The sequence below is a fragment of the Manacus candei genome, unplaced genomic scaffold (assembly GCF_025592945.1).
Source record: "Manacus candei isolate 608988 ecotype Guabito, Panama unplaced genomic scaffold, ASM2559294v1 h1tg000003l, whole genome shotgun sequence".
NCBI lineage: Eukaryota > Metazoa > Chordata > Aves > Passeriformes > Pipridae > Manacus > Manacus candei.
The window spans coordinates 17,026,214-17,038,683 of record NW_026138051.1 but is presented as its reverse complement, the minus strand read 5'-3'; the positions used below and the strand labels follow the sequence as shown (position 1 = coordinate 17,038,683).

Sequence of the window (12,470 nt, the reverse complement as noted above, 5' to 3'; positions counted from 1 at the left end):
CTGAATAGATATAATATATATTGTATATATGATCTAAATATATAAACTATATAAATATATATGATCTAAATATATATGATCTAAATATATATCATCCAAATATATATGATCCAAATATATATGATTTAAATATATAAACTATCTAAATATATATGATCCAAATATATATGATCTAAATATATAAACTATCTAAATATATATGATCTAAATATATATACTATCTAAATACATATTATCTAAATACATATTAAAATACAGATACTATAAAATTATCCCATATGAAATGATAGTAAATACTTCATCAAATCAAAGGTCATCAAGCCTCCAGTAAGAAAATAAATAAATTTTACTGATGAAATATATTTCCATCAGCCCACAATGTTTCCTTCTGCACAAACCAGAATTAGCACAGGACAAAAGCAGAAGGAGACAGTTCAAAAACGCACGGCCTAACTAAAAATGAAACTTAAAAGCAAGTTTAAAGCACAGAGTTACTCACTATCACACTCCTAACAGATCCTGAAGACCCAAATTCATGGCTAAAGACAGCAAAGGGATGTTTTGAGGAGGATTTAGTGAAGGCTGTGCCAAGTGCTGCCAGGCTGGATCCTCGGCAGCCCAGCAGCTTTTTAGGCCGGGATCAAGACTCCAACACAGGCACATCCGAAAACAAAGGTTCCATGGGTACTGCCGAAAACAAAGGTTCCATGGGAGACAGTGCCTTAAACCAGCCAGTTTCCCCGTAAGAATCTCAACCAGTAACTTCTGTAGGATCTACAAGAGCAAAGCCTGAGTCTCCCTCTGCTGGTTCCCAAACAACAGTGGAAGGGAAACATTAAAACTGAAAAACTTTAGGTCTGGGAAGGACAAACCCAAACCCAAACCCACCCCCACACCATCTCCTGCCACTTTTTCACCTGAACCCTTGTTTTGTATGTAAGGACAGAAAACCCTCTGAGATGTTTAAGCTGGAGGGATCACTCCACATAAGACTAATCATTTTAAAAAATCATTAAATTGTTAATAATTAGAGTTTATGTTGTTATACTTAATATTATTTACTCCCTAATTTTGCCAAATCTCTCTCCCAGCAGTTCCCACTTTATTTTCTTCTTGTTTTGATCCATCAATATTTAATTTTCTGGTTATATTCTCACAGGAATATGATGGCATGTGCTTGTTTATCCCTGTAAGAGACCAGTAACAGCCACACACCCAAAATAAGTTGTCTGTACAATTTTATTTACCACCTGCAGTTACATTTACAAACTGTCCCATACAAGTAAAGCAGTTTTCAAAGTGAACTTGACCAGAGCTACAAAAATTATTTTCTTCTCTATATACATCACCAGCTTCAGAGTTTATTTCTATGCACAACTGCTGATTATACTTAACAAAAAGTTGCTATTTTTTGGCTCTGAGGATCTCCACAAAGGCAACTCAATCATTTGATCCCATTGCAGTCATGAAATTAAAGTTCTTGTTCTGATTTTCCTTCCCTCTCCTTTCCTCTGAAGCTCTTCATGGCTTTGTTTTGGAATTCTAATGGAGACAAAACGTTACCACACACCAGCAGTTTTAGTAACAGAGGGAAAAAATGCTGAGCAAAATCATCCAGCAACATTTCAAGCAATGTTTCATTTTAGATGTTCCTGCTGGTCACATAAATATTGAAATATTAGCTGGGAATAAGTTCCATAAAAGCACATAAACAGATTTAACATGAAATGAACTTGTACAAACACAGACAATTTACAGGAGACAAAACAAGGTCGGAGTGAGGAGCCAGAGCTGCTCAGGGAAGAGAAATGTTTTGAGGAGCCCGAAAGGGAGGAAGGATGAAACTCAAATATTGCTCTTAGAGTAATTTTGTTTGAAGTATTTTCAAAAGACATGAGAAAAACATACATATTTGAATATATAACTGTTAAAACTTGGTGAATGCAGCTCTCAGACACCACTTCCCCAGGAGAGGGCAGGAGATCTGCATGTAGAAGCTGTAGAAGCTGCCAGGCCCCAAATCCTGGCACGGCTGGAATACACCAAAATTCCTGGAGTGAAGCCAACAGGGCAAAAATTCCCTGTTTCAGACACCTATTTCTTCCCCAAGTCAGCTAAACCTGCCTGGCTGTTTGCATCATAGTCCCCCAGACTTACCCTTAATTAGAACTAACTTGATTAAGTCAGTCAAGCCTTTATATTTTAATTCCTCTAAAGGAAGAACACTGGAAATCTATGGGGTCTTAGAGTTCACCAGCCTGGGATAAGATCAAAACTCCAAACCAGACTGTGCATCATCAATAAAATAATGAGTTTATTTAATATTTATCTTGCAGCAATCTCAGCCTCGGCTCTTTATTTTTAAATTCCTCCAAGGCTCACAGGAACTCAGAAAATCAACCATGTGGGAGCTCAGGTCCAGAATGGCCCAAACCCAGCCTAAGAGCAGCATGATTTTTAAGTTCTTTAAAAAAATTTTAACATAATTTTAAATTGAGCATCATTAAAATAAGCCAGGCAAGGCAGCTGGAGCTGTCATATTAAACACTGAAACCCTCAGCACTTCATGGACAGCTCCAACAAACCACAAAGCTCAAACAACCCCAAAGTAACTGGTGTGGAGTGATTCCACAGTAGGAAGTTTCTAGCAATATCATGATATGAAGTAACTGAATATACAAAAAAAAATGAAGTAAATCCAGCAAGGCAAAGGCACACACACAGTTACCTCAGCTGGGGTAACTTGTTGCATAGATACACCATTATCTGGTTACACTGTTCAGAAGAAAATGTAGTAAATAGTCCCTTTCCTAAGATGTTGTACTAATAATTTGAAGGGATTGTAGCAAAATTATGTGGGTTTTAAACATCTTCCAATTTCTCCTGTTTACAGGAGGAACACTCAAGGTGTTTACACTTATTTTCATTTACACAAGTGAAAAGATCACATTTTAAACTAGTTGTTTTAGTTCTGGCTGCCATTGTGAGAGAGAATTCCACAACATTTTAGGTTGTTTTGTCTATCTTACTTTCCTTATCTTATTTTCACAGTAGCCTTGATCACTTCAGTAGGTAACACCCTGCTAAACCTCTGGAGTGAGTTGGGTAACACATTCCAAATAAAGTCTGAAACTGCTCTGAAATGTTTCATCATTTTTGCACGTTTTCACTGAAAAATCCTGCTTGAATAAAAAAGTGAAGTGTTTTATTTTCCTCAAATATTTCCCCAACACTGGAAAACCCACGTGACCCTGAACACCAGGCAATTAAAAACCAATCCCAAGCCTGATGCTTCACACCTTCCCTCACCCCTACAAAGACAAAAACATAAAAATGAGCCCAAAAAATCAGGAAGATAATTTGAAGTCACTGCTTATCACAACACATCACAAGTGGTCTCAGCTACAAATTTCTACAACCATTTTTTACTTTACAACTGCAGCGAGAGTTTGAAGCTCCTGAGAGCAGCCAGACCCTCCCTCTGTGCAGAAATAGAAATTGCTAAAATGAGCTCCTCCATACAACTGGAATATTACAAATCATGTTATTTTATCTGCAGAGAGCAACAGACAAAGAGTCAAAAAATATATTTAAGTCCTTCTGTGTTAAACTGATACCACCACAAGTCCCCAGTTATATGAAATCAGCTTTTGGTAACTTATTTTTGAATGAAACTGCTAATTTTAGCACAATTACCTCACCTTTAAAAGACTAAAAAAACTCAAAAGTCCACTTATTTGTTTCAACAAGTGCATTTTCCATGAAATCCATGCTGTCCACCCCTGTGTGTTCCAGGAGTTCGGCTCTGTCAGAAAATTATCTGAACTGAACCATCAGTTCTCCAGCTGTAAACAGTTCTCTTCATTTTAAAAAATCACCTCATAATTTAAAATATATCTCAATGACACTCTGCTTGGCTTTGAACTAGAATGTACCAACATTAGTGGCTGAATTGGAACATCAACTTGAATTTGTGAAAAAAGCTTGCAAAAAATAGATCAACTTCCAAATGTACAGGAAAGGACATCAGGGCTGATATTTTTGGGTCACTTAATGTATTTTAGAAAGAGTAGCAAGCGAGGAGTGAAGTACCCTATATCACAAATATTCAAACACTAAGCCTGACTGTTTACATCTCCAGTGTAGTGCAGGGTTAGTTCCAGAAGGGAAGTTTGGAAGCAGGAACAAAGAACTGCAGCTTTGTTGAATTAAACTTGATCCCGTAGGCGGGCGAGTCTCTGTGACAGCTCATCCTGCAGGACCATCAAACACAAAGAAATCAACCATCAGCAACACCAAAATCAATCTCTGCCACCTCATGTCCAGCTGATATAAAATTCTTTCATGTTTTAACAAGATTTGCTTAAGGATGGCTGTGAAGGAGGAGTTACAGGACACAGAACTATGAAAGAACCAGGCAAAAATACATCTGAACTTTCTTCACTAAGGAGACAAATGTATAGTTAAAATTATTTTGATAGCAAGGCTGTTGTAACTACACACAGCTGAAATAGAAATATCATTCAGCAGCAGTGCTTTGGCAGAGTGAAGCATCAGTTCTCACAGCATTTCTCTAGAAAACTCTGATCTCAGGGAAACCTGACATTTACCTGTTCTGCTGAGGCAACGCTTGTACCAACAGAATCTGTCTGTCCTTGAGGTAGTTCCATGTTCAGATCAAGGCTAAGAGGAAATACATAAAAAAAACCAAGTGAGGTATAGGTGGATAAAAGGGAAGAACAATGACAAGCAGAGGAGGAAAACACTGAGGAATACTGAGACAGCATCCCAGGAATGCTGTGCTCCAGCTCCTTAGACCAGCTGGTGAGTAATTCTGACTCACTACCAAGAAGACAAGTCATACGTGTCCAGAGGTGAAAGGAAAATGGTGTTTTAACTATGCTTCCAAGAGGCAGACATAAAAAGGAAGGGGATCTGACCTTAAAGAAAACCAGGAAGGGTTGTGGGAACCAAGACTTAGTTGAGAAATGGACACTCAAGATTTTACCTACCCTGCTTCATCTGCCATTTCCTGCAGCAGCATGTCCACTTGGTTCTGAAGGAAAACAAAAGGGATTGTTGCATTTGGAGTTTCTGACAACTGTTAAATCTTCTGAGAACAGGAACTATTTGAACAAAACTGATTTAAAGGTAAATGCCTTTTGCAGAGCAGTTTTGTGCTTAACCACCAGAAGGTATGAACTCAAAACTAAGGAGTAGAGGTGACATTAACTGAACTCTGGCTTGTGAAATGATGCTTCTAAAGAAATCAACTTCTCTGCAAAAACCCCCAAACATATACCTGAGTGTTTCAAGTGCTGAATATGAGCTATTGCTTTGCACAACATGGAAAAAAAGCCCATCTCCAATAGATTTGGTTTATAGGATTTGGGCTTAGGTTTATTTTATTTATCTCCAGTAAATTTCTCTCACAAATGTTCTATTACAAAAGCTGGTCCTTGTGGAACAGCACAAGGGGACAGTTGCTGGGAATTCTTAATAAGCACTGTTTAAAGATTTGTTTTACTGAACACATGTGCATAAACTGGAAGTAGGTAATTACCAACCTCTCATTGCATATAACACTACTAATTTGGTAGTGACTCATGTAATTTTGTTAATATCAGTGAGTTAGAACTCACAGTATATTCTGCTTTGGCAATGCTGCAATATTCTCTGGTGCAGAAGTTCATTAAAACTCATGAAAATGCTGCTTATTCAGTAGGAAGGTTAAATTTTTCAAGTTATAATATAAAATAAAGCCTGCAAAAATAGGCTAAAATACATCTTTGTGATCCTCTGCACTTGTAGCGACAATTTGAAACAGTCTCTTCATCACAAAGGAACAAAAAGCAAAAAGGCTGCAGTGGCTGATATGTCCTAGGCAGAATGAAGAGAATCAGACATTTCCATCCAGTTTAGACACGAAATTTAAGGTCACCTTGTTCAAAATATTTGACTATTCTTACTTGTGGTGTTGTTAACGTCGTAGTGTTGCTCATTGTGTCTTCCATCTGTTGTGTCTGAACATCCAGTGTTTCAAACTGATGCTCAAATTTGTCCATTAGTGCAGAGATCTATACAAAATATGAATCACATCAATAAGCTGCAGATAACAAAAGAAATATATCTCAACAAAAACAGAATCATACAACAAGGACAGGCAGCCTCTGGAGATCAGAAGCTATGTCCCCCTTCCCTCCCAACCTCACTGTGAAAACTTTTCTCTTGATGAAATTTCCCTTTTCAAAACTTGTGTTAATTGTTCTTTCTGCTGTGTAAGTGCAGCTTCAAGAAAATGAAGCTTATTTACCTTTTCCAAGTTCATGCTCTTCAACGTGGCATCCATGGACTTCACCACCCCTGCCATCGACTTCGTCACCTGAAATAAGGGCAGGGAAATTATTACAAAGAAAAATTAGGAGTTTGGGAAGCAATCCTGCCCTGGGAGGGTGGGGAGGCCCTGGCACAGGTTGCCCAGAGAAGCTATGGCTGCCCCATCCCTGGAAATGTCCAAGGCCAGGTTGGACAGGGCTTGGAGCAACCTGGGATAGCGGGAGGTGTCCCTGCCCATGGAGGGGGTGGGACTGTGTGAGCTTTAAGGTCCCTTCCAACCCAAACCATTCCGGGATTCCATGATTTCTTATCCAGCTCTCTTATCCACAGAGCTTTGGCAACACTAAATAGCAGGAAACACACTATATCCATCTGGAATGTCACTGTTTTAATAGCTCCTGCCATTTCAAACTCTATAAATTAACTCAACCACTTGAAATACACATCCTAAGGCAAAATTCACTAAAAACCATGAGGTTTACATGGCATTAATTTTTGTGGACTTGAGACCTGTCAGTGTTAAGGGATACACTTGGTACACAGGTCACGTGGCACAATAAACTCTCAGTAGAGCAGTTTGCCTTAAACAAGTATCTGTGTTGAGAAAGATCTCCGGAGTCCCAAGTCCTACGCCATGACTTGATGCATTGGGAAGGGGAGAAGTATCCTGGCAAAACAATCTTCCCCCGAGCTAAAAAAGATCTCTAGAATCACAAGCCCTATGCCGTGACTTGATGTCCTGGGAAGGGGAAAAGCACCTTGGCAAAATAATCTTAAAATCATAGAATCAGCTGGATTGGAAGGGACCTCTGAGATCATCAAGTCCAACCCTTGATCCAACCCCGCCCTGGTTCCCAGCCCATGGCACTGATGCCACATCCAGTCTGTCCTTAAACACCTCCAGGGACAGAGAATCCACCACTTCCCTGGGCAGCCCATTCCAATGGCTGAGCAACCTCTCTGTAAAGAATTTCTTCCTAATATCCAACCTAAACCTCCCTGGCACAGCTTAAGACCCAGCCCTCTTGTCTTGCTGATAGTTGTCTGGGAGAAGAGACCAACCCTCACTACAGGTTACACCCTCCTGTCAGGGAGTTGTAGAGAGTGAGGAAGTCTCCCCTGAGCCTCCTCTTCTCCAGGCTCAACAACCCCAGTTCCCTCAGCCTCTCCTCATAGGACTTGTGTTCAAGTCCCTTCACCAGCCTTGTTGCTCCTCCTCTCTGGACCTGCTCCAGCCCCTCCATGTCCTTCCTGAACTGAGGGGCCCAGAACTGGACACAGCACTCGAGGTGTGGCCTCAACAGCACTGAGTCCAGGGCAAGAATCACTTCCCTGGACCTGTTGGCCACCCTGTTCCTGACACAGGCCAGGATACCACTGGCCTTCTTGGCCACCTGGGCACACTGCTGGCTCACGTTCAGCTCCCTGTCAATCCAAAGAGCAGCTGCCAGAGAAATTCCAGTACCCGCTTTACTACCAGCTACATCTAACCTAAACCTGACACTGCCCCGGTGGCTCTGGACAGCACGTGAAGCAGCTGAGGGGTGTCCCTGTGGGAGGGTTGTACCTTGCCCATGGTGACAGCAGTCTGCACCCGGGCAGCCACGGCGTCCACGCGGGCGCTCATGCGCAGGAAGTTGATGGCCTGGTTCTTCTGGCGGATGGCGTTCTCGGCGTGGATCCGAGCCACCTCCATGTTCCCCTTCTGGATGGCCTGGGAAGCGAGGAAAAGAGGGATAAAAAAAAAAAAAAAAAGAGCCTTTTAAGCCTTGCTTACTCTTGCAAATATGGTTTCTGAGTAGCCTGTTTGGTTTCTGAAATAAAAGCATTGACCTGTCGCTACGTTTTTTTCTGTTAAAAGAGACGATAAACCTTTCCCTCCTCCTGCTGGATTCCAAAATCTGGATATGAGAAAAAGAAAACTGCTAGGTCTAAACAAAAGCCTTGGGCTAACAGAGACTGGGGAAAACCCTCCATCTAGAGTCCAGACAAGGATCCATTGATGTCATGGTTTTGGAATGTCCTGTCCAAGCCTGGAGAAACCATGCCCTGATTTCATCAAGCCAGTGCAGAAGACTTATTGTGTTTTATCTCTCCCTTTGTGTTCCCTGGATCCTGTGCATTCTGCAAACCTGAATACCTCTTTCCCCCATGTAATCCCCCTAAGACAAGATGGGGTTTTCGCTATGATGTAATTGTTAAGACCCCAAATTTGGTAACCTGGGTTTTTCATCCGCTGAAACCCCCTGTTTGTAATAAATTGTAATAGTTACAACGCCCTGTTCAATATGTAGACCCTAAACCCTTCAAATATGACTTGTGAGCCCAATAAAGCATTCCAGTTTTCTGCCTCTGCTGGGATTGTCATAGTTATTGACTCACTACACCCTCCCCCAAACATTTTCAAGATTTGAATCCCTAATTTCTTTTCAAGGAAAATATCTAGAATGCTCATCAAACAGGAGCGTTTACAGAGCTACAGAAACAGAACTTTCTGTTCCTCAAACCATTTTCAGTCTCAAGATTCAGATGCAACCACACCAACTGTATCTCATGGACAAAACCAGAGTTAAATAAATTTCTTCTCTCTTCACTACCTCAATGACTCAAAAGCTATTTTGAAGTTCCTCTCCATAAGCCCTTTTAACACGAGCTGAGAAACATGAAGCACTTTTAACTTTGAGAACAATAATCTCTAACAAAATGCCTACAAGACAATCCTCTTGGGAAGCAAATTCCACAAGCTGTCCAGGAGGATACATGAGAATTTATCCTCATGTTTATTAATAAGCATGGGAAGATTTATAGTCATTACTTTAAATCCCAGACATTGACCACTTTATTATTAGCATGCACACCAGGGAAATGATAAAACACCACAAGTTTTCCTGCTGTAGTAGGTAAAAAACAGACATAAAAATCTTTTTTCACACTTACCTTTTTAATTTTGGCTTTCTCAGCCTTTTCTTCTTTGTCACATTTTTTGGAGTTCCTGTTGAGCTCCTTTGCAGCAAACTTCAAATTAAACAGGTGTTCTGCAGTGCAAGTTAAGGCTCAAGAACAGGATTGATCCTTCAGTTGTAGTATTTTCTCTCCTGTTTGAAGTGCTGCCAAACCATGCATATACTGTGCTTCCCCATTAGTGATATTAAAACTTGGAAAATGTTAGTTAAGCCCTTGAAATCTGCAGGATAAGGAGACCTACCAAGCTGCTTTATAGTGCCACTTAATATCTTGATCCAAAATGTACAGCCATAAAAAAAGTTCAGAACCCAAAGTGGCTCCATTTAACATGAGAGACCTCCTTCAGACTGATAAATACAACCAGTCAAACATCCCCTAAGGACTGAGAGCTCTTCTCTGCCATTTACTTTCACTCACACACCCAGATCCTGTGACTCTCAGCGAAATGATGTGGTTTAGTGGCCCACCTGGAACCTCCCCATCCAAAAAAACTCCAAAGCCACTGAGAAACAGGATAAATGAACAGTTTAACAGCAAAGTAGCTCAGCTGGCCATGCCCAGGCACAGCCCAGCAGGCAGAGCTGCCCTTCCCAGCCACAGGAGGATCCCAGATTTAAATTGCTCATTGAGCTCCTTCCCAGCCCTGGGTCATGTGAACAGTCCTGGACTCTCTGACAACTCCATCATCTGACTTTTGGGCAGAGAATATTTAAGGCAGGAAGAGAAAGTTTTTAAAAAGAAAAGTCTGAGTCCTGCTTAAGCTGAGAGTTCTAAGAAAACAGTAAGTCAGGCCTTCAACGTGACTTCGAATGACTGCATTAAATGATACTGACAGAGAATAAAGTGTGTGCTGCAGAAATAACAATTAAAAACCACTCTCTTAAAATACTGTCAATGAAAGCTTCCAAATAATATTAATCTTTCTCAAACAAAATGAAAGTAAAAAGTTTTGTAGGCCTCTTTGCTGCCACCTTTGCTACCCCAGGAGGAAGCTGCAGCAGGTACTAAGATACTTAACAGTTAAGTGGAAGCACAAAAGCTGAAACATTACAGGTACTCGAGGCTTCTTCAATATTTCAAGTATATAAATTATTCCACAGCTGCTTTTTGCCTGCAGACATGAGGAATGTCTTTGATATCCTACAAACAATCAGGTAACGGATGATTTTGCATTTAGGATATTTACTAAAGTAGGTACCAGTAGCACTAAAATTGCTACTTGTATTTATATTTGCTTTAAAATCCAGGTCACCATCCCTTTCAGCAGCAATAAGTGTATGCTCTGAGCCACAGATCAGGTAATTACCAAGCAGGAAAGCACTTTTACGTTGTTCACTATGGTTAGAGACCAGAACCACCAGGCAAAACATGACATCACCTGCTTACACTGATACAGCACTTCAGAGCAGTTTATTTTGAAACAACTTCCTCAGTTACTCACTTGGGGCATTAAAACATCTCACCTGCCACCTCCTCAGCTCTCCCATTCCTGAGCAGCACATTCCTGCTCCTCCCTTGAAGTGTCTTTCTCAATGTGCCATAGCCCAAGTGAAACACAACTTCCACCAGGGTTTGTGACTCACAGTCACCTGCTCCAGCCTTCCCTCAGTCCCTACACGACAACTGGCAACTCCAGCACTGCCTGCACATTCCACCCACACCAAGACCTCTGGCATCCACAGGGAGACCTCTGTGGTCTTTAAGAAGTTTCTGTCCCTGATCATTAAGATGGTTTTGTACATCAAGGAAGTTTAAATCAGCCCACACAGTGCTTTCTCTGTGTGTAAACTCTTCCCAACAGCAGGAAGCACAGTCAGGAGTGTCCACAGTGGCTGTGTGGGGGGACAGCCCTACTGACATCACCCCAGTCTGTACACACGTCTGGTGTCCCTGCTGCCCAATTTACACTATTTATAGTATAAACTGTGTTTTCTTCCTCAGGAAATGGGTTGTCCCTCCAGCCCTGGGAGCAGAGGCACCGCCTGCCCCTCGTCTGCGGAGCAGCTCAGGCCGCCTGGCCATGCCTCGGGAAGACACACTGAACCTCCCACTCACTTCCTCGGCCCTCCAGGGTGGTGAAACCACAGGATCACAGGATGGCTGGGGATGGAAGAGACCTCTGGAGATCATCCAGTCCCAGCCCCCTGCCCAGGCAGGGTCACCTGGCACAGGTGACACAGGGATGTCTCCAGCTGGATTTGGAATGTCGCCAGACAGCGAGACTCCACACCCGCCCTGGGCAGCTCTGCCACCCCGGACATAAAGAAGCTCTTCCTCATGCTGAGGTGTTTTAGTCGTGTTTTCGTTTCTGGCCATTGCTCCCCGTCCTGTCGCTGGGCAGCACTGAACAGAGCCTGGCACCATCCTCTGACACTCCTGGGAGAAATCTGTGTGGATCGAGGAGACCCCTCTCTCAGCCGCCTCTTCTCCAGAGAATTCAGAGAGCTCAGCTCCTGCCAGTGTCACACCCAGCCCTCTTCCTCCTCCTCCTCCTGTCCCTCGGACCCCGCGACCACCGACCTGAGGGGCTGGAATCGCCTCCTCCTTCCCCAGGGGCTCCTCCCGGGCGGGGAGGCCTCGCCCGCCACGTCCCCCCGCCCCGTTCCCGTTCCCGTTCCCGGCCCGGCCCGGCCCGCGGTGCCCCCGAGGATACTCTCCATGTTGGACATGCTGGCGGCGCCGGCCGGGCCGGCAGGGGCGTTGCGGGACCGAACCGGGCTCGATTGCGCTGGGCCCGGGGCGGCGGCGGCTCCTCCGGCGGCTCCGGTTCCGGGCCCGTGACGCGCCGGGGCGGGACAGGACGGGGCGGGCCCGGGGCGGGGACGCGCCTGCGGCCTTGGGGGGATCGCTCCTTCCCACCCCCTGCCACGGACAGGGATGCTTTCCACTAGCCCAGGCTGCTCCAACCTGGCCTTGGACACTTCCAGGGATGGGGCAGCCACAGCTTCTCTGGGCAATCTGTGCTAAGGCCTCACCACCCTCACAGCCAGGAATTCCTTCCCAGTATCCCATCTAACCCTGCCCTCTGGCAGTGGGAAGCCATTCCCTGTGTCCTGTCCCTCCATCTCTTGTCCCAAGTCCCTGTCCAGCTCTCCTGGAGCCCCTTTAGGCCCTACAAGGGGCTCTCAGGTCTCCCTGGATCCTTCTCTTCTCCGGGTGACCCCCCCAGC

At 43.4% G+C, this 12,470-nt stretch overlaps 1 protein-coding gene across 1 annotated transcript; it reads right to left on the bottom strand.

Moving 5' to 3' along the window:
* Nucleotides 1-1,221: 1,221 nt before the first annotated feature.
* On the bottom strand, nt 1,222-12,121 carry CHMP1B (charged multivesicular body protein 1B). The gene is made up of 8 exons (XM_051786673.1): nt 11,954-12,121; nt 9,274-9,371; nt 7,904-8,050; nt 6,314-6,382; nt 5,970-6,077; nt 5,013-5,056; nt 4,611-4,683; nt 1,222-4,253 (listed from the first exon to the last, which is right to left on the bottom strand). Exons 1-8 carry the CDS (start codon nt 11,967-11,969, stop codon nt 4,209-4,211), a joined length of 600 nt encoding a protein of 199 aa, XP_051642633.1. The 5' UTR covers nt 11,970-12,121; the 3' UTR covers nt 1,222-4,208.
* Nucleotides 12,122-12,470: the final 349 nt, after the last annotated feature.